The sequence below is a fragment of the Streptopelia decaocto genome (genome assembly GCF_964273445.1).
Source record: "Streptopelia decaocto genome assembly, chromosome: 2".
NCBI lineage: Eukaryota > Metazoa > Chordata > Aves > Columbiformes > Columbidae > Streptopelia > Streptopelia decaocto.
The window spans coordinates 13,308,575-13,334,414 of NC_138655.1; the positions used below are offsets into that span (position 1 = coordinate 13,308,575).

A 25,840-nucleotide genomic window follows, 5' to 3' on the forward strand; every position below is an offset into this window, starting at 1 on the left:
AGATGATCTTTGCCCGTTGTGATTTTCTCCTTTTGGAAAGGAACGATGCTTCTTCCCCACACTGCCATGAATTTCTGTGGATCCCCATCACTACTGATGTGACTGGTTCTAGATGCTGAGGACACTAACATGACAGGCACTGAAAATCAGCCTAGTAGCACAAAAATGATTATTTAGATCCTCTGTCCCCTTTATCATTACATGTACCTGCTAGTATGTATAATGACTATATGTATCTCCAGCAATGGAGCTTCCACAGCCTCTCTGGGCCTCATTTTCAGTGTTCAGCTCCCAAGGGAAAGGATTTTTTTTCTCTAATTGCTAATTTCCCTGCTGCAACTTGTAGAATCCACTTATACACCCCTGACAAAACTGACATTTTAACAGTGGTTTGTTTCTTCAAGTCATGGCATTCACCAAAACAGAAAAGTACACAAATACTGCAAGTGCAATAACTTAATGGTAAAAAGTGAGTTTATTTTAGAATTTAAAGAAGTATTGCAGTTACCACAAAATAATGAGAAGGTTACAAACAACACACATTTTTCTAGCTAGCATTTTATTTTTATATAAAAATACTTTCAAAGACCTTTTTAATAAACAATCTATGATCAGTCCTTGATCACGCTGTACATATTTAGCATTTTACTGATTAATAATTTGAAAGTACAGATGAGGTCCAGAGCAAACCACCTCAAGGTGTCCACTTTGTAGCTTGGAAACGTGTTGGAGGCCGCCCAGCTCGAGCCTGTGCGCTGAGCTTCTGCCGGAGCCGCCGCACTTCTGCCATCAGCTCCCGCTCCTGGCACGCCAGCTCTTCTCCTCTTCTGTCTAAAGACACTGAAGTGCAAGAAACTCAAGACTTAATACTGCAACTAACAGTCTTCCATAAATATCATGAATGTTTCTTGGAAAATTGATACTTCCTGCATAGAAACGTGATGTTTTGTTGGTACCACTGTATGCGAGACAGCCCTAAGACCCGTAGCAGTAAAGAACTCCTCCTAAATGCTTTGAAAGCAGCACCCATGTTTTGTGAAGGGTCAGATGCTGATGGGTTGCTATGTGCTGGAGCGCAAATCTTGTGAGGAGTGGCTGAGGGAACTGGGGCTGTTCAGCCTGGAGAAAAGGAGGCTGAGGGGAGACCTCATCGCTGTCTGCAACTACCCGAAAGGAGGTTGTAGCATTGAGGGTGTTGGTCTCTTCTCCCAAGTAACAAGCAGTAGGACAAGAGGAAATGGCCTCAAGTTGCACCAGAGGAGGTTTAGATTGGATATTAGGAAAAAATTCTTCACAGAAAGGGTTGTCAGGTGTTGGAACAGGCTGCCCAGCAAAGTGGTGGAGTCACCATCCCTGGAGGGGTTTAAAAGGTGTTTAGATGAGGTTCTTAGGGACGTGGTCTAGGGCCAGAGTGGGGTTATGGTTGGACTCGATGATCCTGAGAGTCTCTTGCAACTGAAATGATTCTATGATAAATTCTATAGCAGGTGTATAGATACCTTTTTCCCATTGCATACGGTTTTGCACATACAATGCATGTGATTTTAAAATGTGCTTTTTCGCTGACCATAACAGCGAGGACAGCCCAGAGGAAATGATTACAGACTCATTCCTGACTATAATTCTCAGTAAGATTTTAATGGAAGACAGTTCTACATCTTGTCAACATCCCCAAATCATGCAAAACTACAAAGACAGAAATAGGACAGGTAAAGTGATCAGGTCAGAATGAGATTACACTAGGCTGAGGTTTAATATGACCATTCTTACAACGTGACATGCTTCAGGCACTTCCTAGCTGTTCTGCCCTGGTAGTGAAGACATTTTTTCAGGTGTGAAATAGAATACAACAATAAACTCTTTTACTGTCCACTAAACTCCTACACAACTAATGATGACTCAATCAGACAGTGAGGTGTTCCAGTAACACTTCTGAAAGTAAATGTGAAAGAAAGGAGAGTCCCAACGCTAGAAACTTACTGTGTGATGATGACCCTGATGCTGACAGATCATTCAGGCAGATGTTTCCAGACCTTGACACCTGCTGGAGTTCTGCCCCTCTATCTGGACATTTGGCCTTTAAATCACGCAGTCTCTCTGTGGGAAATGGAGAGAAGGATTCTTTGTAAATGAAAACTGTTTAAATTTCTAGTGAATTTTTCTAGCTTGAGGTGAAACAGTTTTTCTCCAGGAAGCAGAACTGGAACAATCACTCACTCCAGCTAGTGGCAAGTACAATTTGCTCAGAATTAGAAGTCAATGTTTCTACTCTATGGGTCAAAGGTATGTATCACTGCATTTCATTTTAAGAAATTACAGCTCCACATGTGCTATTTCTTCCTATATAATTAATCTCCTGACAAATGGGCCACTACGACTGTGTGGAATATGGCTACTCCTACTTGAAGTTTCATGAGGAGACACCCATTTTAATAATTTGCTGTCGCAAATTACTCCATATTAAAAACATTAGGCAAATAAGAGCAAAGTCTGAAAAAGTTCACCCACAGGAATATTAATCTCCTGGTCTTAATACTGATCACTAATCTTGTGTGAGCCTTGCAGAGATGGGGGAATAGGAGAAATATCTGCAAAAACACACAAATCCAGCACTTGAGAAGGATGTATTGGCCAGTTCTGGAAGTGCCAAAATGTTTGTTTTTTTCCTGTGAACAAACTTGGCAAAGTGACTTGCTGGCAGTGAGTTTGCGGTTCTTTACATTATTTGACAGAGGATTTCTAAGGGAAGTGACTTTACCATCAGCTAAGCTGATCTAAACCTGTGCTCCTACCAAAAAAGCCATTTATATTGCTGCATCTGACAGATACCAAACCGAGAGTCCTTTCCAAGTCTGGCCTGATCCATTGGTTTTGTGAAAGGATTCTACCAAAAAGTACTTAGTTAAAAGAATTAAGCTTAAGCTTATCCCTAATACTGGACACTCAGTTTGTATTCGGTTGCCAAATGCTTCATACCAACATCCACACAGGAGAACTGCATTATCCGCATGCTCACCAAAACAGCCATCTTCTCTTCGAAGCTTTTCAGTCAATTCCAATGCCTCATTGATTTCATCTTCTAAAAACTGCTTCCTGTGCTCATCTGCAGCAGCAGCAGCTTTCTGTTTTTCTTCCAGTTGTGCTTTTTTCTGTATAACTTCTTCCCACTGTGCAACAGAGATATTAAGTGTATCCTCAACAGATGTGTTGCAAGGAAAAAGCAACAAGAAAAACCATCTGGATTATTACAGACTAAACTTCGCCCTTAAATCATAATATAAGTTATTAAGCTGAGTGAATGTTTCTTTTGGAAAAATTTCTCATTCAAACACCTGGAGACAGGTAAAAGTCTTGGGTCAGAATAAAAAAAAAAAGAGAGGAACTTACAGAATTAAGAATAAGCTGTCCTAAGCCCAAAATCATAGAATCGTGTTGGTTGGAAGAGATGCTCAAGATCATCGAGTCCAACCACAGCCTAACTCTGGCACTAAACCACGTCCCTAAGAACCTTGTCTAAATGCCTTTTAAACACGCCCAGGGATGGTGACTCCACCACTTCCCTGGGCAGCCTGTTCCAATGCCTCACAACCCTCTCCAAGAAGAATTTTTTCCTAATATCCTCACCAATTTGCTTCTAGAAACTTCCAGTCAAAACAGGAAAGGAGACTCCTAACAAAATATTTCAATACCTTTCAGATTTATGCTCTACCATGTCATGGGCAAAAGACACCTACATTTGTGCCAGTCCCACTTAGAAAAAGAAATAATGCAAATACCTTTTTTTCTTCTGCCTCCCTCATGGCATTCAGCAGTTCAGCTTCTTTCACCCTGTTGTCGTGCAGGAGCTTGGCGATCTCTTCGTAACGCTTCTCGCGGTCCCGATCATCACATCTTAGTTTATGCAATGCTTGCAGCCTCCAGTCGGTGCCAACGCATTTCTGCTCTGCTTTGGCTAAATTTTCTTCAGACACCTAATAAAACATCTTTCTTACCAGGAATCCATTTACTCTAGTTCACTGACATACAGATACGGTAAGATGAACTGAAGCGTCCTCCAGTCTGGGAGACCGCACCTGCAGTGCCTTTCATCACAGCGGGCTGTCTCCTCTACCAGGGCTTTCTTCTGCTTCTCCATCCTTCTTATTCTTTCCCTTACTGAGGCTCTTTTTCTAATATCTTTTGGAAAGAGACATTGACTCTCTCCATGATTTGGGGGATTTTGCTTTCCTAGCATGGATTTAATATGATTTACAGGTGCAATTAACATAAGATTGATACCTCGATGCCAATACGTCCACCCACATCCATCTGCTTCCAAAAATCGAAGGTTGTTTACAAAAATTCAGACCCATATGTTTATTTCTAGACAAAATATAAATGCAGATGCCAAGCATATGGGCAGTGGGTTAGCTGCAACTATTTTTCCAACTGTGCGGTTACAAGTTCTGAGCTTGAAAAGCTGAACAATTCCTAATGTCAAGCTATATGTTCATTACTGTGATCTAGAAGACAGCTGAATTTCCTGCCAAGTACTACCAGCTGAAAGTTCCTTTGAGGTTTACTTTTGTTTTATTACGGTTACAAATAAAACATGTTCCTTAACAGGAGGACGACTTATTCTGAAAAGCACTTTTGAGTCTTGTGTGCCTTCTAAGTTCTGAAAAGTAATGAAAAGTTAATATTCACAGCAGCAGGCCCAAAGAATTTCAGGATTACATAGCTGTTTGGACACTTCAGTCAGATTTTTGCAAACCTCAAAATTTTAAGCATACTATCATAATCGATTAATATAGGCATCTAGAAAATAGATCTCTTTAGAAAATATTTTCAGATTAACTTGAACTAGTTAATCACAATTAAAATACTATTAACTACTACTACTACTTGAACTAGTTAGCATACTAATTCCCCCAAATATACGTTAATATCCAATCATCTTACTATCTGAGCTTTCTGGTTTTCTTCTCTTTGTATTTCCACCAATCTCTGAACAAGATGATCTTCCTGATCCACCTTTCTTCGATGGGCATCCACCTTTTCTCTCATTTCCTTTGTAACTGCCTCTTGATCTTTGGTTAGATGCTGCGAAACACACAGACACAAATTATTGTTGCTAAGCTACTAACTCACATTTGTAATGTTGTTTCTTTAACATTTATTAACATTTCATTAAACTAGCCTTTGAATGTATCCACACATCTCATCCCACTACATATTATAGATGTCCAGAAAGTGATAGTCCCTGCTGTTTTCTCCACTTGGAATTACACTGTCTGAGTCATCACAGTGGTCTCACAGGTTGATACTGAAGTAATTCCATTCCCTGGATTACAGTGGAGCATAAAAGCAGAATTCCAACTTAAATGAATTAGATTAATCATGAAAATATTCTGCACTTTTATGGCACATTTTAGCCAAAACTTCAAAACATTTCACAAATATAAATCACGTTTCATGGTACAAGGACTTATAATAAACACATAAGCAGCTGGAATGCAGAGATGATTTGCCCAACTAGTATAAATCACCAGTAGACCTAGAAATACAATTTTAACTCTCACCACCTTTTCTTCACATTCATCAGGACACATCTACAGGTTTCTGCAGAAGACAGAAGCCCTTCCCAGGCCTGCGGCAATCTGCTGAGCTGTGCCAGCAGGGCACGGAGGCAAAGTTAACACATGTGGCCTTCTAAGCTTGAATAGAGGCCCCCACTGACCACAGTAAAACAGCCAGTCCGGAGCATGGCAGGGAAAGCCTTTCTACACAAACTCTTGTAGACGGACATTTATCCTCAGTTAAAGAATCGCTGCCTTTCTAGCCTAAAGAGGATGATCGCTGTAGAATTAGCTCCTTTAAACAGCTGACTTTACATGTACAGGAACGCAAATGAGCTCGGCCTGGTTTGCACTGTGTAGTCACAATACACCTGGCTATGTATTTAATAAAGAAATGCTAAAAGAAATTTAAACCAGTTATGCTTAGCATGGCTTATAAAAAGTCTACAGCCAAAAGCTTCAAAAAGCCAAATACAAGCAGACACATGCTTCAAAATCAGGGTTAGCTCTCTGGATGTCCACTGCTGCTTGCGTTCCATCGGATCTGCACGTACGCAAGATGTAGCTGTGATTTCTATACACTTAATTTACTATTTCTAATCAAAACGGACATTACTAAAGCCTTCCGTTGGCAGCCTTGCTTTTCAGTCATTTATAAAAACTATTTATAAAAAATAACTCATAATTAACTTTAAGCAGTATTATTGATTAAAACCCTTTATTACTGAACAGTGATCTTTCTCATTTATAAGTCAATCATCTGAGAAAGGAATTGCACATTCCCCACGAACCATCCATTCCTTTTTGGTTAATGATGTTGTTGGCAATTAGACATTTTTTCATCAACTACACCAATCTGCTATACTGTTCTTTCCAGAAAATGCAGATATATCTGGATATCACAGATGAAAAGGTGGGAGTTTCTGGGATGAGGAACATATTGCAACAGACTTATTTCTTATTTACACATTTTCGCTTCTCTCAGCCAGCTGAGCACACAGCTAAACCCTGCAGAAACCAAACGATACCTCTGCATAGGAGAAGAAAGTGGGGAGGATACAGGTATTTTCTCACAGAAAAACAGGCAAAAATGAGTTCTACTAATGCTTTTATCAATACAGGGCGTATTGTAAAACAGATATCAGAGAGGAAAAAAAAAAAAAGGCCTTTTTCCTCACAAAGTCCAGTTGAAAGAACACAACTGAATCTGAGAACTGCAACGGATGAACCATTAAGTATCAACATCAGTATAGTTCCCTAGTAATTACCTGCTCAAAAAGCTGTCTTTGTGATTCAAGTTCCATCCGTCGTACCTCTACATCTTGAAGAGCAGCAGCTGTTTCCTGCTCTCTCATGGATGCCTTGAGGAGAAGAGAAACACATGAACATACAGCAAAAGAGAAATTCTCCCTTAAAAAAGTTCATATCAAGCAGAATGCCCAAAACCCCAAGCCACACCCTGCTTCTAAAATCTAGTTAACCCTCTGTCATACCACAAATAATGGAAAGTATGGCCACTGTGATGGCCCTCAATCCATGGCAGAGTGAATTTGTGATCTGGACATACAGCCCACAGACAGCTGAGAATTCACTAGTTCTTTAAGAAGCTCATCACGTTTTTGAATGCTGCCAATATACAGATGAATTTGGCTTTTCTCAGGAATTTTGCCAGTTAAAGCAAGCCAGTGGTACATACTAATTGCCAAACAAAGTGTTAAATTATGCAATTACCACTTAAATCAGTCCATCTCCTGCTAAACACACCTCTGGGCTCACAAATCACAGTATATCAACTGAAATTTTAGTTACGCATTTTTGCTTGCTTATTTTCACTTATAAACCTTCAAGAAAAGAATTGCTTGGGCAATACTCAGCCTTTCTCGCAATTTCGTCGTCAAGACGTTTCAGTTCCATTTGATGCTGATCTTGCTGGTATTTCAGAAAACGCCTTCTTGAAGCATCCAGAAATTGTAATTCCTTCACTTTCAGCTCTCTTCTCGCAGCAGCTAGTCTTCAAAGCCAAAACAAATAGAAACAAGGGAACGTGTATATCCAAGAAGTAAGTACCAAAGAGCAAACTTGCACCACAGTTATCCATCAGTTATTATGAGCTAATCTTTAACTTATAAAACTTAGGAGAGTTGCTTAATTTTTGCAGATGACCCAGTTTTCATTTTCAAGACAAAATTAAATTCTGAGACACACAGATATCATCTAATGGCAGTGTCACTAAATTAAGCTTTGAAGTGCCCTGTTACTGTTCTATTTTAATAAGCACTAGTTTACTATCACAATGATCCAGAACTGAAAACTATTCCTTAGAATAATTGCCATTACCTCTTTCTGCACAAAATTAGTCCTAAGTTTATCTGGAAAATACCAAACCCTCTCACGGAGCAAAACCACAGACTCAAGAATTAGTTTGCAAAGAAAGGCTCACTGCCCTCCTTAAAAAAAACCCAAAGAACTTATTCTGTAGGCTACAGAGGTTTAAGAGAAGTGCCTGTAGATGTGGTGCTTAGGGACACGGTTTAGTGGTGGACTTGGTAGCATTAGTTTAACGGTTGGACTCAATGATCTTAAGGGTCTTTTCCAACTTAAATGATGCTACGATTATTTGTAGTTGATCTACAAAAACTATGGAGATGTTGAAATTCTCTTAAACCTTCACAACTGCAAAATGTACAAACTAACAGTTCAGCTTCAGTACTATCACAGCTATTTCCTCAGCAACTGATACATAAAGCAGTCTTTTCCCTAAATCCACCACAAATACAAGAATGTGTAAAGTCACTGATACCATGACTTCTGTTTGCAGTGTGAGTCTGACCACAGCGCAAGCCTGAAGTCTCAGTGTGCAAACACACAGCAATCGACTGTTTAAGAGCATTCACAATTCAAAGAGACCAGACAAAAGGCTGAGAGCTGAGACAAAAAAATGAAATGACTTGGCCTCTAATCTGCTGTATTCCCACAGGCAAGGCAGTAATACAACCCAGATCACTTCATTCCCACACCAAAATCTGACCCTCCAGACCACACTGTTTTCCCACATTACAATTTATACAAATTAGCGGCTATTTCTCCTTTACTCATGGTCAGAAATGTAATAACAGGATATGGTAGCCAGGTCCATAATGCTTCTTATAATACCTCTGCCTCTGTTCTGCCAGCTTCTCTTCTTCTTCCAGTAGGATTTTTCGCCTCTGTTCTTCAGCTTCCCGAAATAATTCCTGCTTTCGATACCAGGCTTCTTCTTCTGCTTTCCGCTCCTGTGCTTTAGCTTCTAATTCATGCGCTAATTGTCTAAAGGGAAGGAGAGCACATGTTAATAATGCAAGCCAAGTATTAAGAAATTACTTGATTACTTAGAAATGGGTGACTGCACTAGCAAAGACCTGCTGAAATGCAATGTGAAAGAGTGTGGCATCCCCTTTATGTCGAGATAAAGTACATGAGGAAGAGTTACAATGCTGACTGTTACAGACAACAGGGCATTTCAGATGAGCGCAAATATTTCTTCCTCACATTCTTAATAAAAACTAGTCTCTAAAGGTGCCCTGGCATCATGGTACGCACTGATTTCAACAGTGAGCTGAGAACTCTTGGCCCTTCACAAAGATGGTCACTACAAGGTCAATGGAGGTTAGGCTCTGACTTAGAAGCTTTCAAGTTGGAAGACTTGCAGCCCAATATTTTCTGTGAATTAACAAACTTTTTTTTTCAAGATAAAGAATAACAATTTAACTTTAAAATGTGTTGTCCTGGTTTTGTTAAAAACAAGTTTCTCTTTTAGTGAATTTTCCTGTCAGCTAAAGCCTTCTTATTAGCTGCATTTTTCTGAAAAGCCAGATACATGCTTTGGTAGACATAGCAATGGAATGCAAGGTCACTGATAAGGATGGATGTACATCCCGTGAGAGGGGCAATGAGAAACAGGTGACCAAAAACTGGCTAAGTGTTACATCCCATTCACCTGATACTTCATATAAAAGTGGGAGATCACAAGGATCTCATCCCTTTTCCTTATGGCCAACATTAGGAGAGGACTTTGTGAGTCATCCCTGTGAACTGAGGCCTAGTGACAGACTGAATCCAGTTCCGGTTGGCTGCAGAGTCCAGTCCAGGACTTCGGGTGCCAGCCCTACATCTGCCGGAGCAGTTGCTGGGACATTCAAGATTGGTTTTGTGTATTTTGTATTATTTTCTCTGTTTTTATTATTAGCATTAGTAAAACATTTTTAATTTTTCCAACTCCCTTCTCTCTGCCCTTCTTTCCCTCCCATCCTTAGTGGGAAGGAGGGAGAGGGAGGGGCTAAAGGGGGAGAGGTGGGGAGAGAGGGCAAACAATACATCTGCCACGGTTTTATTGTCACCCTGCAATCAAACCTTGACATGTGTCAAATCAAATAACATCTTAACCTTTAGCAGCTATTTAAAGTAATCTTCCTGAATTTTCTCAATCATCTCTCTTTGCAACATACACATTACAACAGGAAAAGGCAAGTGTGTCCACCTGTCCCTCCCAGGTCTGATACTGTCTCCAACTTTCCCATCAATACCTTTCTCGTAAGTATTCAATTTCATCCTGTCTGATCCTCTCCCGTTCCTGGGTTTGATAATCCACAATGAACTCAGGATATTTATTAAATACAGGATACTGTCCTTTTGTAAGTGGTATGAAGTCATCAAGCATACGTTGTGGATGGATATCTAATGGTGTAACCTCCATTAGATGATAAGCTTCCTTAATCACAACATTGATGTCCAGGTTGTTACGATGATGAAAGAAATACTGTAAGAGACATGCTTCCAATTACATTCTACAGAAGATTAAGTCAGTTTTTACTATACCTATTTCAGAATAATAAAGTAAATTAGCAAGATCTATATTCCAAAAGTTAATTTAAAAATGGATTATTAAGTTAGCTCTACTAATTAGTAAAATATCACCAGCTCAAATGACTTGACCCAAACCTCTTCAAGTTCTACAAGGATGTTCTGGTTCTTTTCCTAATCTTCAAACGGCAGTTGTGTGATGGATCTGGAAAGCTAGGTGTGAATTCAGTGTCCAACTGCCCACACAGGCACTCCTACCACTAGATAAACCTCCCTCGTCTTCTGGTGTTCAAACATGAATCTTGGAAGCTCCTCTTCCTGAAGGACTATTCTTCCTGTCAAAGATCTTATTCAACAAGAAAATTTTGAAATTCATTATTATTAAATGTAGCAATAATGTTGTCTGCTTGATGTCTCTCAAACTGACTGCTCACAACCACATTTTCAAGGTGAAACCCTTTGTTTGACTACAGAGATATTTTCATATGGGGAAAAACTCCTCCTCCCGTGGAAGGATAAACATAAGGAAACATTTTCCTTCAGCTTCAGAGATAATAATATGGCCTAATTTTGCAAATCCAAGAGCAAAATAATGAAACAACGTGACAGAATGACTGTGTCTTGTCTCCACAAGCAGAAGTCCATATTAGATCCCCAAAAAAGAGGCAGAATTATTTTGTGCTTGATCACAGAATCATAGAACAGTTTGGGTTGGACGGGACCTTCAGAGCTCATCTAGTCCAACCCCCTGCAATGAGCAGGGACATCATCACCCAGATCAGGTTGCTCAGAGCCCTGTCCAGCCTGGCCTGGGATGTCTCCAGGCATGGAGCATCTATCACCTCTCTGGGCAACCTGGACCAGTGTTTCACCACCCTCATTGTAAAAAATTTCTTCCTCATGTCTAACCTGCATCTACCCTTCCTTTAGTTTTAAACCATTAACCCTTGTCCTGTTGTAACACATCCTGCTAAAAAATCTGTCCCCATCTTTCTTATAGGCCCCATTTAAGTACTGAAAGCCCACAACAAGGTCTCCCTGGAGCCTTCTCTTCTCCAGGCTGAACAAGCCCAACTCTCTCAGCCTGTCCTCACAGCAGAGCTGTGTGGGCTCCTCTGGCCCCTCTCCAACAGGTCCATGTCTGTCCTGTGCTGAGGGCTCCAGAGCTGGACACAGGACTCCAGGTGGGGTCTCACCAGAACAGAGCAAAGGGGCAGAATCACCTCCCTCAACCTGCTGACCTTTTGATGCAGTCCAGAATACGATTGGCCCTTTGGGCTGCAAGTGCACATTGCTGGCTCATGTCCAGCTTTTCATCCACCAGTACCCCCAAGTCCTTCTCCACAGGGCTGTTCTCCATCCCTTCATCCCCCAGCCTGTACTGATACCAGGGGTTGCCCTGACCAAGGTGCAGGACCTTGCACTTGGCCTGTTGAACCTCATGAGGTTCGCAGGGGCCCACTTCTCGAACTTGTCCAGGTCCCTTTGGATGGCATCCTGTCCCTTGGGCACGTCAACTGCACCACTCAGCTTGATGTCATCTGTGAACTTCCTTAGAGTGCACTCAGTCCCACTGTCTATGTCATTGATGAAGATATTAAACAGTACTGGTCCCAGTATGGACCTCCGAGGGACACCACTTCTCACCAGTGTCCATCCAGACATTGATGAACTATTGACTTTTACAAAATGGCTTTCAGTGGCATTAGAAAGCTTATGAAAGCTTTTAAACATCTTCTTGCATGAAACTGCAGAATGTTGTTCAATATTTACTCATTTATTGTATATTTGTCAGGTACTAGGTAATGTTCAGAAATATAATAATGGAACATCTCCTTCTCATCCCTGTAGCAACAAATACCATGTTTTATACACCTCTGCAGGTACACTTTCATATGACCGACCTAAATATGAAGATGTTTACCTCAAAATCCGCTGTTTGATTACAGTGAAGTAAGGGAGCTCTGGAGCATATAATATAGGCAACAGCAACCATTAGAAAGTACGAAGGATGGTTTGAGAATATATTGTCAAAGACTTTCAGCCATTCCTCTCTTGTTAGAACCTCAGAGAACAGTGTTTCTAGGAGAGGCCATGCGTAAACCTACATCATTTGAGCAAATTCACAAAATAATCCATTAATACAATTTTACCATTCATTTTAAAGAAATAATATGACATTTTCTTGCTTTATATCAAGAATCTATTGATATATGGAAGCAGTAACTAAATCAGAATATTTGAAGTTAAGTTTCATCACCCACTATAAACATTCAAAATGAATACGGAGTGATTATAAATATATTTCTTATTTCAGCGGATGTCTAAATCTCGTGTTTAGATTTGTGAAGCTAAAATCATCCCTAACGATAAACAGAGATTACAAAATTAATTAATCACACCTATGTCTACTTAAAAAAAAATAAGTACATTTATAATTTGATGAGTAAATATTCAAGCAAAGTAAACTTGAAAGCAAAGGACTTCTAAGAACTACAGTGGCACGTATGTGAGATTTATGATCACAGAAAAGGAAAAGCTGCAGGAAACTAAGAATACATTCTTTACACTCCTGTACCATTCATTGTTATTTAATGAAACCTCCCCCCGCAAAGAATTATGTCAAAATAAAGGACTAGTGCACTGCCAAACACTGTAGTGATATTTTATATGTGAAAGTTGGCTAGAATATTACCTGTGAAGTCACACTGTATTTTATTAAATGCTGAAGAAGTTCTTTGTCATGATGTGCCAAAACATTTTCCATCATACTAAGGACATTAACTGGAGGATTGGGAAAATACTCAAACCAGTGCTGACAAAAATTAACTGAAAGAGAATAAAAAAGCCCAACACAATCCACTGTAATCGAGTGACAGATTCTCGACAACCTTAAGGTTTGGTTATAAAGGCTATGAATTTCAGAGGTAATTTTAGGCAGCAAAACCCATTTAGGATATTCCCATCTCTCCTTTCCTAGCATTTATTCCCCAACCATTCCCACAGTACCCTGCTCCTCCAGCTGCACTGGCATGAGTGTTTGTGTCAGTACACTGTGAACCAGACTGGGGAACTAATCTGGCTCAAACATAAAATGAAAAAGAAGTCTGTGTGCTGTGGGACTAAGCAGTTGGAGGCAGATGGGAACACTTAAAACTGGTATTTCTGTCTCACGAAACTGCAGCCTGTATCAAGTAATTTTTAACGTACTAAGAATAATTTCTGTAAACTTGGATACTTATTCACTAACAGCATGTGTTTGCAAAGTGGGTATGTGTGCTTGGCAGCACATATCTTCTGTAGACTGAGTAGCAGCTGCAACAACTAATTTAAGTGTAAAACACTTTAATTTAGAATGTTTCTTCAGAAGACAGCCATAGCCAACTTTCAGCCAAATGTCTAATTTTGAGTTACCACATGTTTAGGACAACTAAACACAGTGAAACTTCAAAAGAGATCATTCCCTTTTGACTGGGAGTGGGTGAGGGGGTGAGTGTGACCACTTATCCCATTTCTCAGAGACTTTAGTTATTATGATACTATTACGCTAGATACATTTGTCTTTGTTGACTAGACTTTATGAAAACAAATGCTAACTTTCTGCTAGAAACACTGCAAAAGGAAGTCTAATATCTTCCTTTACCTATAAGCTGTTTTTTGTTTTAAGCATATAGTTGCTACATATTAATTCTAGCAACACCTTTAAAAGAGAGCTTGGTGACCTGTTAGGAAATTCCTCATTAATTTCATCAGGGAAATCTCTTTTGCACGGGAAAGCTTAAACACATTGCAGCATATTTGAGTTTTTAGAATCATTGCTTACCTACTACTGTAGCAACAACTTCAAAGCAGATCAGCTGGTTGTTCTGGAATAACTTTACAAATGGGAATGCTAGCAAAGGAATATAAGGCGTCTCAGCGAAGATAGCAGACCAGTGAGCTAGAGCTGATAAGGTCCTATAGGGAAAGGCAAACAAAGGCTTAGAAAACATCAATTCAAAACCAAACAAAAATATAATGCACATTTTAGAACCACAACATCGAAAGACTGTAAACTTCAAAACAGATGCAGGATTGCATAAGTTATAAAAACAAACCTGCATGAGGGCACTACTATTTCATTTCAGAATTTTCCTTACAGCTGATTCCAGCTATTAGATACATTTCAGATGACTATCTGAAAAGAAAAGTCTATAATGTTTAAATAAATATAAATCTATATTTTACCTCTGTAAAACTCTTAGTAGTTTCCTACTTTTTATGGGATACTCATTTTGAATATTCACAAATGCGCTGTGGGTACCTTTATCTATTAGGCTACTGAATGCCAGGTGGTTTTCAGGAAGTTGTAATAAGGAACGCCAAACAAACATCCTGCAATTAAAATGCAGAATTAGTCAAGCAACTTCTCTTTCGTAGGCCAGTAAACACAAGCAATTTCATTTTGTGCAAGCATGAACATGCACACAAACATACCTGTACTTTGCTGGATATTCTCCAAAGCCTTTCAGTAAGGCCCGCAGAGGTTTCTTGTTTAATCCACCTGGCAATTCGTTCTACAAAATAGGGGATCAACAATAAATGTAAGCATTTGTCTTTCATAAGCTATTTCCTTGCACTCTTGATTTATGATATTAGCTAAATACTGAAGTTCCTAACATAATATTTAAAAAAATATTAAAATATAAACCGTGCACTGCCATAGGTTACATAATCCTAGGTATTTCAACAACAAAAAAGATAATTCAAAAATCATTCACCTACTGAACTCAAAGAACAGCTGTTATTCATTCCAGCCAGAAGCAAATCAGACCCTAACTGATTAAACTATAGATAATTAAAGTATGGATATGGCCAAACCATAAAGAATATTGACGTAAGAAGCAGATCATATAGTATGAATGTTACAGGTGGGTATATAGATATATGTGTATATATGTGTGTGTGTGCATATATGAGTGTACATATGAGATGCAAGATAAAGACAGAGAGAAGATGGCACAGTGATGACAAGGGAAATAAATGTAACAGTAATGCATGTTCTAAATAATAAATCAAAACCGAAATGGCTTCTAGGCAGATATTTTAGAGGTGCCAGTTTGCTAACAGGGAAGCAGATCAGATTTAGCAAATATTCAAATGTGTCACAAGTTGCTCGAACAACTTCAGAGATACCTCAAGCTGACTGGAAGCAGTTCTGGCTGTGTCACAAAATTCTGGAGTATGGACTAAACTGAGAAAGGAAAAGGTACTAAAACTCCCTGGATCTCCTCTCTGCTCAAACATCCAAGTGAATCACTGTCTGAACTTATTCTTCAAAGTAAGTGGCTAACTATTTTTTGCAACAAAATTTAAATGCTGCAGACTGGAGAACAAAATATTCGCAACTTTCTCCTACCTCTTTGTTTTCAAGCGATGTGTTTGTTTGCAGTTTCAGCAATCTGGTTTGAATTTTGCTTGCTTTAGATTTCCAAGGATGCTCTGGCCTTCCTGAAGTCACTCTCATTGTCAGTTTATTTGCCCCTGTTGTGGACTTGGACCCATTGTCTACTACTTTGAATGTGGGTGGTGGAGGCTAATATTAAGTGAAAATACCTCAGTTAACACCTCATAAGACAGATTAAATAACACTATAATTTGATGTTTATTTTATCTGCCATATATTTGAGTTTGATTTTCATAGCAAAAAGAACAGAGACATATTTATAAATAAATATATATGGGCTGTATACTCCTAAACAAGTATGCCATTGAATAAAATTGCTGTAATTAACTAGAAAGGCTGTGAGAAGGTTTATGTAACTTCCAAACCAGCTCAAACATCATGTTATTTCCTTGTTTAGCAAACACTAAAGTATAACTGGGATGGTATAAATGTGTATCATGTACTGTTCAGGTTATTTACTTTCCTGTGTTTCTCAGTGTCAGTACCATATTTTGCATTTCTATAGCACCAGTTAAAAATAATACAAAAGACCTTTACAAGCTTTAATTAGTCTTCAGTGTCAGGGAGGTATTAATTCAGTGTCGGTGATTGGGAAAGCAAGTAACAAAGTGGACGTCCCAGTTCATGTCAAACCGGCAGCAAAAGTGCCAATGGAATGCATGTGTGACATCTTTACACATCCTTCCTCAGCTTCAACTCCGTCATTATCCAAAGGTGGTTACTGTTTACTTCAAAGACATGGTGATTAAAGATATATGGAATTCTGGATTTAGAAACCCGACTCTCATTAATAAATTACTTTAATAAAATAAGAACCGGTATTTAGAATGTTTGTTATTGTATTTAGGAAGGATTAGGAGTATGATTGTGCCATAATGATGGATGCTGGTATCCAGTAACACAGTAAGAAGAACAAAATCATAGTAACAAAAACACCATTCATGCCTGCAGTTTAAGATGGCATCAGCTGCAACATGTTTCCCATAGGAAACGGAACAGAAGTAGCACAATTATCCTGTTTCCATCTCCCCCAAAACATCATTACAAAGAGAAATTGGTCCATACAAATTGCTTTAGAAAGAAATAACATCCCCCCCTCCTTCCAACACCAGAAACACTGTGATACATATACTTTAAAAACGTCATATTACCTGACCGGTTGGAGTAACTATGAAAGGATCTCTACAAACCATTTTTTATTTATTTGTAGTGTTAAATACAGCACTACAACACATCTTCAAACTACTGCTGATACAAATGTTACATAGACAAGTATCAACTTACTGGGATTTACTGCTGTTTTAAGAAATGTAAAACACTCTACCTTATTTTCTTCTTGAGTCAAAGCCTGGACACTGTATAAATTAAGGCTACCATTTTCCATTACTGATGCAATATACCGTCCATTGGGGCTAATCGCTGCCGTACTTATTCCCTCTTCATGACTCCCAATGTCAAAAAGAAGTTTGCATGTTTCTATATGGATAAATCGCATAATATTATCTTGACTTAACACTCCAAGGACCTATAAATTAAAAGAATTCATCAGTTAATATTGTCAGTGTGAAACAAAGAGGAATACCGAACTCAGATATGACATTCCATTAAGCTAATGGAGCAACTGAGCAAACATTTAGCACAGTAATTTCCTTTCGTATGGTACAGGCCCATATACCCAGTGTCCCCCAAACGTCCTCAAATTATGTGTGTTGAATCAGCTCATCCAGTCTTAAGCTTTGTGAGAAAACTGACCTGATTGGAGCCCCCATCAAAACTGTCTGGGAGGAATTCCAGGTGACGGACAGCTCGTACTTTTGCAGGCATCTGGATTATTCGTATCAATTGCCTTGATTCTAAACACCATAAGTGAAGATGATTTGATTTTCCACCAGCGACAAAAATCCGGCCATCTCTGAATCACAGATGAGGGAAAGTTTCCATCAGAATAATATAATTTAACTTAGTGTTAGCTAAAAAGAGAAAGATTGTACATTTCCTTTTATGCCCTCAAATCACATCTGAATCTGTCATTATTCCTGTAATACTCTCCTGAAAGAACAAAGTAACTACTACATAATAAAACTGGCTTTTGTAAAGGATAGTTTAAACCTTATTTTAATGGTCATTAAAAATCAACTTATTTTATTTCAACTGCTATCAGACTGTAATAAAACCTGCTATTGATCTTTGCTGAAATTATCAGTTACAGCAGAGTTCAAAAGCTTATCATAGTATATAGCTCAATACTTCCATAAAATGCTACAAATAAGGAAAGAAAACTACAATTTTTGTAGTCTGCCCTTAGAATGTTTAAAATAACAATTTACCTGGTTACTGCAAAGACCTTATAAAGTAATACAGAACCTTCTACAGGAGTTGGCAACCGGTATTTACAGTGAAGAGTATCAAATTCCCATGCAAAAACAGAATTATCTTTGAAACAGCTGATGATGGTGTTACTCAATGGAAGAAAAAAAACCTGGAAGAATATGGAAAAGAAAAATAATGGATCGTGTTGTCAAGGAAGTACCCTTTAAATTGGACCAAAGTGCATGACGGAATAAAATCCAGCAAGAAAGCAGGACAGGATGGTTATTGCTGTGTAATGTAGCTGCAGCACAAGGCTCAGAGCCCACAGGCAGCGGGTCCCTTCCCTGTCACATCCCAGGCAGCCTTCTCTGCCTCACACCACTTCAGAACTCGTTGGTACCTTCTGCTGAGCCAGTTTCAGTCACCAAAATGACACAAATCTTTATCTGTGTTATTTTTATGACTGTTAAACTTCTTTTGGAGGTTTCTGAGGAGTGCCAGAGAGGATCATCAAATCATAGAATCATTTTGGTTGGAAGAGACCCTCAAGATCACCAAGACCAACCATAACCTAACACTGTCACTAAACTACGTCCCTAAGAACCTCATCTATATGTCTTTAAAACCCCTCCAAGGATGGTGACTCCACCACCTCCCTGGGCAGCCTGTTCCAGTGCTTTACAACCCTTTCTGTAAAGACATTTTTCCTAATATCCAATCTGGATGCAACATAAATGGTAGGAACGTGAACCCTGGAGGAGGAGGGAATGGGAGACACAAATCAGAACTGCTCACTGAGCAACTGCTTGTTGCATCTTCTACAAACCAGCCTCAGCATTCAAGCAGTACCAAGAGCCTGAAAATGCACTCTGTGAAGCATTCATCTTTAAACTCCTTAGCTTTCTGTACAACTATTAGAGGTAAAAAATACCATAGAAAGTTTAGCAATGTATTCTCCAACTACGAAATGCAGATTTTACTGCAAAGATGAATGAAGATAAAGCCAAAAAGCTTGTAAATATATTTTTTCAGTTATTCTGAACATGTTTATGCGTAATCTCTTTCGATAAGAAAAAAAACTGGATTCTTCACATTTTGGATGTCATCAGATACATTCTTGCTTAATGACAAGGAATTTGTTCAGACCAGAAGTTCTATTTTGGCAGCAGCACATGCAGCTTCAGCAAATTCCCTGTACCTAAAATTTTGAAGGTTAAATTGAAAATGTCTTTTAGTATCTGAGCATTGAGGGACTACTGAAAGGACTCACTGGCTGAGACTTACAGTCAGTGCTACAAAGTTCAGAGTTTTGGTCTGAACAGTCTCTTGAGGCCTTACAAATCTGTAAATCTGGACACGTGTGATGGGATTCATCTTGCTGAACGTTAGTGACTGAAAGCTGGATATTCAGGCCCAATTAGTCACTTGACGGTGAGCAAAAGTTACCTCTTTAAAGGGAAGACATGATAATTATTTTAGCAACATGCACAACACAGCAATTTTAATAAAACAAATAAACAAACAGAAATTTATGCATAATCTTCCATAGCAAGTGCTAGGTGACTGTTTCAGGCTGACAAAATTTCTGCCTGACCTAGAACATGGTGAAGACACTCAAACGAGTAAGCCTTGTTCTCTGCAAAATCAGCATGGCTTTTGAGTGCTGATGTGAACTTTGGTTTGAAGTGGTGTTTGTAAGACTGTTCACTGCAGGGCAGCACGTGTGTAAGCAATGCTCAAGAACTGTGTCAGTACTTGCTGTAGCACTTACACCAAAGTTTGACATTTGGTGGCGCAGGCAGACCTGTTTAAAGCAGCATAACGCTAAGGAAGATCTATTTAAACCACTCCCTGACATAAACATGTCATCCCTCTCATCCCCTGTGTTGTTCCAGTATGTGCAGCAAACCTAAGCAAAGAAAACATGAGGCTGAAAAGCAATAATTTCTTTTTGCTGAGTGACTTTTCAGCTTTGTTCGTTCCCACATTCAGCACTCAGCATGCATAGAAAGAAGAGCAGCTTTGGAATAAGCAGCTAAATGAGGTAGGTGGTGGTGACTGAATTATGACACCAAAACTGCTTTTTTAACCACACCCTTAAATCCTAGTATCATTCAGGTTGGAATCAGTCTTTCTAAGTCTTTTGAGGCCACCCCCAGGTCAAAGCAGGGACAATCTAGAAGGCACTTCAAATTTCCAGGTTAAACTGGGTTAGTCAAGGTCACATCCAACCAAGTTTTGAGTGTCTCTAAAGATGAGGGTTCCTTAAAATTTCCTAGCAGATCTCTGCAGCTACTGAGTTGTGATTCCAGGGGCCCAGGTAATGTGATAGGAGGACAGTTAAGTAGATTGCCCAAAGAACATAGGAAAGATTCAGCTGTATTTTCAAAAACATTTTAAAGTCCTGTGGTTTTAACATGGTTACTCCTTGTTCACCCTTTAGCAATTGCCCTTCACTCACCTTCTGTATACCCACAGACTGACGAACGTTCAGCTTCCTTTTTCTTTGAAATGTGTCCAAGTCCCACAGTTGTGCCGTATCGGTGGATGTGGTGATGGCGTACCTGCCCGAGCCATGGATGGAGATGGAGGACACCGCAGAATCATGTCCCCTCATCCAACTAACAAGCTCTTTGGTTTCTGCAGGAGTTGATGGAAAAAAAGAAAAGGATATGAAAGCCATTCAACGTGAAACAACTATGACTTTAGACTTTATTGCCAACACTACACTGTGAAAGAGACTTTTAGGCATACCTAGTATATGATCATTTACCATCACAGCCCAATAAATAAGTAACAAAGATGTGAGTCTTCATGCAGTTATTATACCTTAGAAAAACATAACCATCTCCTCAAGTAACAGATTTCATAAGTTATTCTCAGTTCTACACAGAAAGCCAACTTGCACAAACTTGTTTAATGTAGCCTAAGAATCAAGCTTAAAAAGTTATGACCACTGTGATCAGTTAAGTTCAGCATGCCTCGTAGGCAGATTATCCAATGTGAACACCTGCAGTAATCTCTACAAGTTGAGACTGAATGTTCTTGTTAGAACTCTCCACTTGTTTTGACTTGAGGACAATATGTACGAATGATTACTCAGCTGTTTACAGGTGCAAGGAAGATTCAATGACAACAGCCTGTGACTATAGGAAGGCACAGTCAGAAAGCAACACCTCATTAATTCTTTTAGAGTCCAAAACATTTTTATGCTGTGCACTAAGGAAATATTTCCTCTGACTACATCATCTCCCACTTGTGACTGCACGACCACTAATCTTCCCTCAGCAAACAAACCGTATTTGTGGCAGATACGCTATTTACGTTGGGTACTTTGCCTGATAGCCCAGGGGTTGGTTCCAGCTGACCTACCACTGTGGCACCAAGGATAGGAAATGGCTATAAAGCTGCTCATAAAGCCCCACAGTCAAACTTTCTGCTGTACTTTCAGAAAATCAAGTGCTTAAAGGTATTGTCACACAGTGGAATGACATGTGATTACAGGTTATGGCTTCTAAAGGAGGGACGGAGGTCACCAACCAAGTATTGTCTAATACACCTCTAAAGATAGTTCACCCAATACTTATGTGAAGAGCCTTTATATTTTAAACCGTTCTTCAGTATGACTCGGTATCTGAGAACAGCACCATATAAACATGTAGAACTCTATTGAATAACTAAGAAGATTCCTCTAAGTGCATCCCAAATCTAATTTGGGTCTTACCGTGCTTGAAAGGAGGAGAAAAGGCAGAGAATTTCAGACCCTAACTATGACTTTTCCTCTGTTTTGAGAAACAGTGTGTTACATTAAAAACTTGACTAATAATATACGACCCTCAAACTGCAGATGAGTGATTCCTAAGGCTTTTAAAAAATACTTAAATCCAGATGATGAGACACCAGAACTGCACTTTTTGATAGGTTAAAATTAATTTAGGAAGAATGAATTCTCAATGCCTTTCACCATTTAACTTCTAACAAGACAGAGACACACAGCTGGTCAATGAAGTTAATTTTTGATATAGCTTTTGAATAAGGATACAGATCTACTTGCATGTTCAAAAGTACTGTCAGTTCTTTTGGTATACATTGTCACTTTGTTCAAATACTTTACTGTAAATACAGTTAACAACTGGTTCAGTTGCAAACTAAGATACTGTTTACAGGTTTGGTTTGATTTTACATACAGCACCTCATTCTAAACAAATATGAAGAATTGCTTTAAAAAGGTAACGTATATAATTGGGATCCTGTGCTAGACTTCAGTTAAACAGGCACCTGTGTGACCCAGTGGGAAGAAAAAATTTGAAAAGCAAAGGGTTTTACCCACAGGACTATAACCCTTATGGGCCCAAACGGTGGGATTTTTGGGGAAGAACAGATGCCATGAAATACGCAATAGGATTTCCATCAAAAAACTTACCAAAAAATTGAGATTGAAACTAAAATGATACAGTTTTTTAGAACAATCCAGATAGTAAGCCTTTCAGTTTCCCCTTACCTGTATCAAAGCACTTGACGGAATTATCTGCCAAAGCCACCAGGAATTCTGTCTTTCTGCGAAGATTAAATGCCAAAGCAGTGCAAGCCTGCATGGTTCGCTGAACAAGGCTGAACCTATTTAAAAATATAAGTTCTCATTGAGTTTGGAAACTTTGGTTCATAATGTCAAGTGAAGTAATAACTTTATCAGTTTCAATAGATTTCACTGAGAGAAAAAAATAACTCAAACCAAAGTAATAATATCTAACTATGATAAATACAAAAATATTAAAACTCAGTAGTGTAAAATTGAAAAGACTGATTAATATATTTCTGCGAAGGCCAATACTAGGTCTAATTTATTATAATTCATGGCTCCTTATTAATTGATTGGTGGTGTTCAAGGAATAACTTTTTGTGCTAGTAGTTATTTAAGTTCTATGAAATTGTTGTCTGTTCAGCTTGGAGTTACAAACTACAGAGGTTTTGGAGCAAGTAAACTAATAAAGTAATATTTAGGGAGCCTAGAAGGGCTTGCAGTTTCAGCTCTGAGAAAACCAGTGTTTGTTCGTACATTCACGGAAAACTGAGGGTTAAAACTAGACCTGTGGCATGCTGTCCTGGCAAAGTGAATCCATGCGTCTGAATGTTAAGATAATTAAAATGTCTTGCTAGAAATAAATGCTCTTACCTGTTCCCATTCAAGTCAAAAACATATATATTCCCTTGTTGGTCTCCAGCAAGTAGAGAATCTCCGGAACCATCAAAAGCCACATTCAGAAAACGTATCGTCTTTGAATGGTATCCTTTGACACTATGAATTATGTTTACTATAACTCTGTGAAGAAAGCAAGCAAGACAACCATGCTTAGAACTGCTTTATTATCACATATTTCTCCAAGATGCAGGATTAAAATGTTCCTAGCTTATGGTTTTACAATACTAATCATTCATAGTGCTCTATGAAAAACCTTCTTCCATGAAAAATACATACTTCTAATACAAAAAATACACTAAACAAATGAAGTAATTTACTGTGTTGGAAGGTAGGAGACAGGTAAGGCAGAAGGGAGAAATCCACCATTCATGATCCTTTTATGTGGCTCATAGCTACCTGATTTTCAATTATATTAATGAATAACACTAACATAAACACTGATGTATCATCTACCAATGTATCTGAAAGCCCAAGTCAGCACTCAGCAAGGAGCCTGGCTCTTCATTATCACTGTGAAGAAACACACTAGAAAACTGAGAAGCCATCAATTACTGTAAGAAATCATTTGGATTAGATTGGAGTGGGGGAAAAAAACAGTTTTAATACCACTTCTTTCCAGAGTCTTAAAAAGCCTAAAGCAAGCCATTTTTATCATTATTCACCAAGATATTATGCAACAAAAGTTGCCATTTTTTCACAGTCTATCCTTGTACCGCTCTGTTAGTATAAAATGGAGCTCGATGTAGAACAAGCCATAAGTGGAAAGCTTTTCCAGGAAGTAGGATATCAACATTTGGGACATCTGCTAAACCTGGATTTCTCAGATAGCAATGGGCTAAACTATTATTTTCTATCATCAGTTGGATGTAAATTTAGAGTCTAAAACTGTACAGAATATTGCCAGGTTGATTAAAAGCTGCAGGGCACTTGCAGAAGACTGTGACCATGGCTATATAAGACGCTGATAGCTATCTGAGCCAGCAATGCCAAGAGAGTAGAATAAGCAATCCAGCACCTGCATGCAGCTGTTGGCGTATGTACAAAGTGTGAGTGAATCACAGAATGTTAGGGATTGGAAGGGACCTCAGAAGATCTTCTAGTCTATGCAGCCATGGTACAGACTAAAGAATAAACTAATTTTACCTCAAACTGCTAATGCCATTTTTTCTGCAATGAAACGGAAGGGCCATAGAAATGAAATGAGAAAGATGTTAAGCTAATTTGTTTAAATTACAATTAAAATTTAGCAACGCTAGGATCTTTGGGTCATAAAACACACAAGCTATGATTTCTGATTCTAAATACACCCTGAGATGCGAGTACTTATCCGTGTCATTACAGCATCTCCCAGCCTTAACACTGCTCTCTGCCTTTCAAAAATTCCTTTGCCACTAAAATAACCCCGGAGAATAAAGTCGGGAGTTCACAGAGCTACATCCAGGTCCCCTGCGACAAACACACTCCCCAGGCACTCCAAAGCAGCATTTAACATTTTAATTAAACTCTCGTGGGAATTCATCTATGGTATTCTGCTCAATGCAATTAAAACAAAGAAAAAAAAAGCTAAATGGGGAGAGTTGTCCAGACCCTTGCCCAGCCCAGGCATGAGCATCTCTGAGCACGCAGGTGTCACAGCCTCCCGGGGGACCTGCTCCACCCCCGTTATCCAACCGGGCATCCCCGGGCTGCACCTCCAGCCAGCAGGAGCTCAGCTGGGCCTCGGTTGTCCCTGTCCCACCTGCCCCCGGCCTGCCCGCTCCCTCCGCGGCTCAGCGCTGGGTCCGGCCCAGCACCGAGCCCCGGCTGCGAGCTGAGGCGGCAGCGCTGCGCGGAGCCCGCCCTGCCCCGCCGTGACCCCTGCCCCGCCGTTACCCCCGCGGCGCCGCCAGGCCGGGCCTGCGGTGCCAGATGGGGCCGCGCTGGCGGCCGCCCAGGTCGCAGCTCTCCATCCTCAGCCCGGCTCCGCCGCTCCCGCGCCCGCCGCCTCCCCTCAGGGCTCCTCCAACGGCTCGCGCCGCCCCGGGGGCCGCGGCACGGATGGTACAGCCCGCTCCCGCTTCACCAATGGAAGGCACTAGGAAAGAGGCGAGCGCTTCCCCCCCCCACCACCTGCCGGAGAATGGAATCGGCGGCCCCGGGGCCTGCCGGGAGTTGTAGTTTTCCTGGGGGGCGCCACTAAAGGGACGGGGCGGGAACAGAGGAGCGGAGAGCGGCCAGAGAAGGTTTATAAATAAAGTGGTTCATAAATACAGTGGTTCATAAATAAAGAGGTTCATAAATAAAGTGGAGGCCACGTCTCATAAAAAAATATGGTTTTATAAAATAATGTCGCGTCCTATCGGGCAAATAGCCTAATGCAATAGGACACTTAATGCATTTTTTTTCAGGCTTAGCGTCGGTTCGCTGGTGTCACCGAGGCCCTCACGTCCCCGGGCCGGCTGCAGGCCCAGCCCGCGCGGGTGGCACCGCCACCCGGCAACAGCGGGT

General features: G+C 39.8%; 2 protein-coding genes across 3 annotated transcripts in view; one reads left to right on the top strand and one right to left on the bottom strand.

Annotated features, from left to right (window-relative positions):
• DERL1 (derlin 1) overlaps positions 1 to 25,840 on the top strand; it is a 72,473-nt gene that overhangs the window by 29,406 nt on the left and 17,227 nt on the right. The gene's annotated exons all lie outside the window — the stretch shown is intronic.
• Positions 463 to 25,349, bottom strand: TBC1D31 (TBC1 domain family member 31). Of its 2 annotated transcripts, XM_082046130.1 has the most exons (22): positions 25,226 to 25,349; positions 23,327 to 23,473; positions 22,655 to 22,770; positions 20,615 to 20,793; positions 18,171 to 18,322; positions 17,596 to 17,755; positions 17,168 to 17,368; positions 15,796 to 15,972; positions 14,874 to 14,953; positions 14,625 to 14,771; positions 14,221 to 14,354; positions 13,093 to 13,226; positions 12,322 to 12,501; positions 10,121 to 10,353; positions 8,712 to 8,864; positions 7,434 to 7,569; positions 6,827 to 6,919; positions 4,942 to 5,082; positions 3,777 to 3,971; positions 3,017 to 3,167; positions 1,981 to 2,097; positions 463 to 840 (listed from the first exon to the last, which is right to left on the bottom strand). In XM_082046130.1, the coding sequence occupies exons 1-22, from the start codon at positions 25,300 to 25,302 to the stop codon at positions 695 to 697; spliced, it is 3,249 nt and encodes a 1,082-aa protein (XP_081902256.1). In that variant the 5' UTR covers positions 25,303 to 25,349; the 3' UTR covers positions 463 to 694. The 2 variants fall into 2 exon arrangements, with proteins under 2 accessions (XP_081902256.1, XP_081902257.1); XM_082046131.1 differs by lacking the exons at positions 22,655 to 22,770; positions 25,226 to 25,349.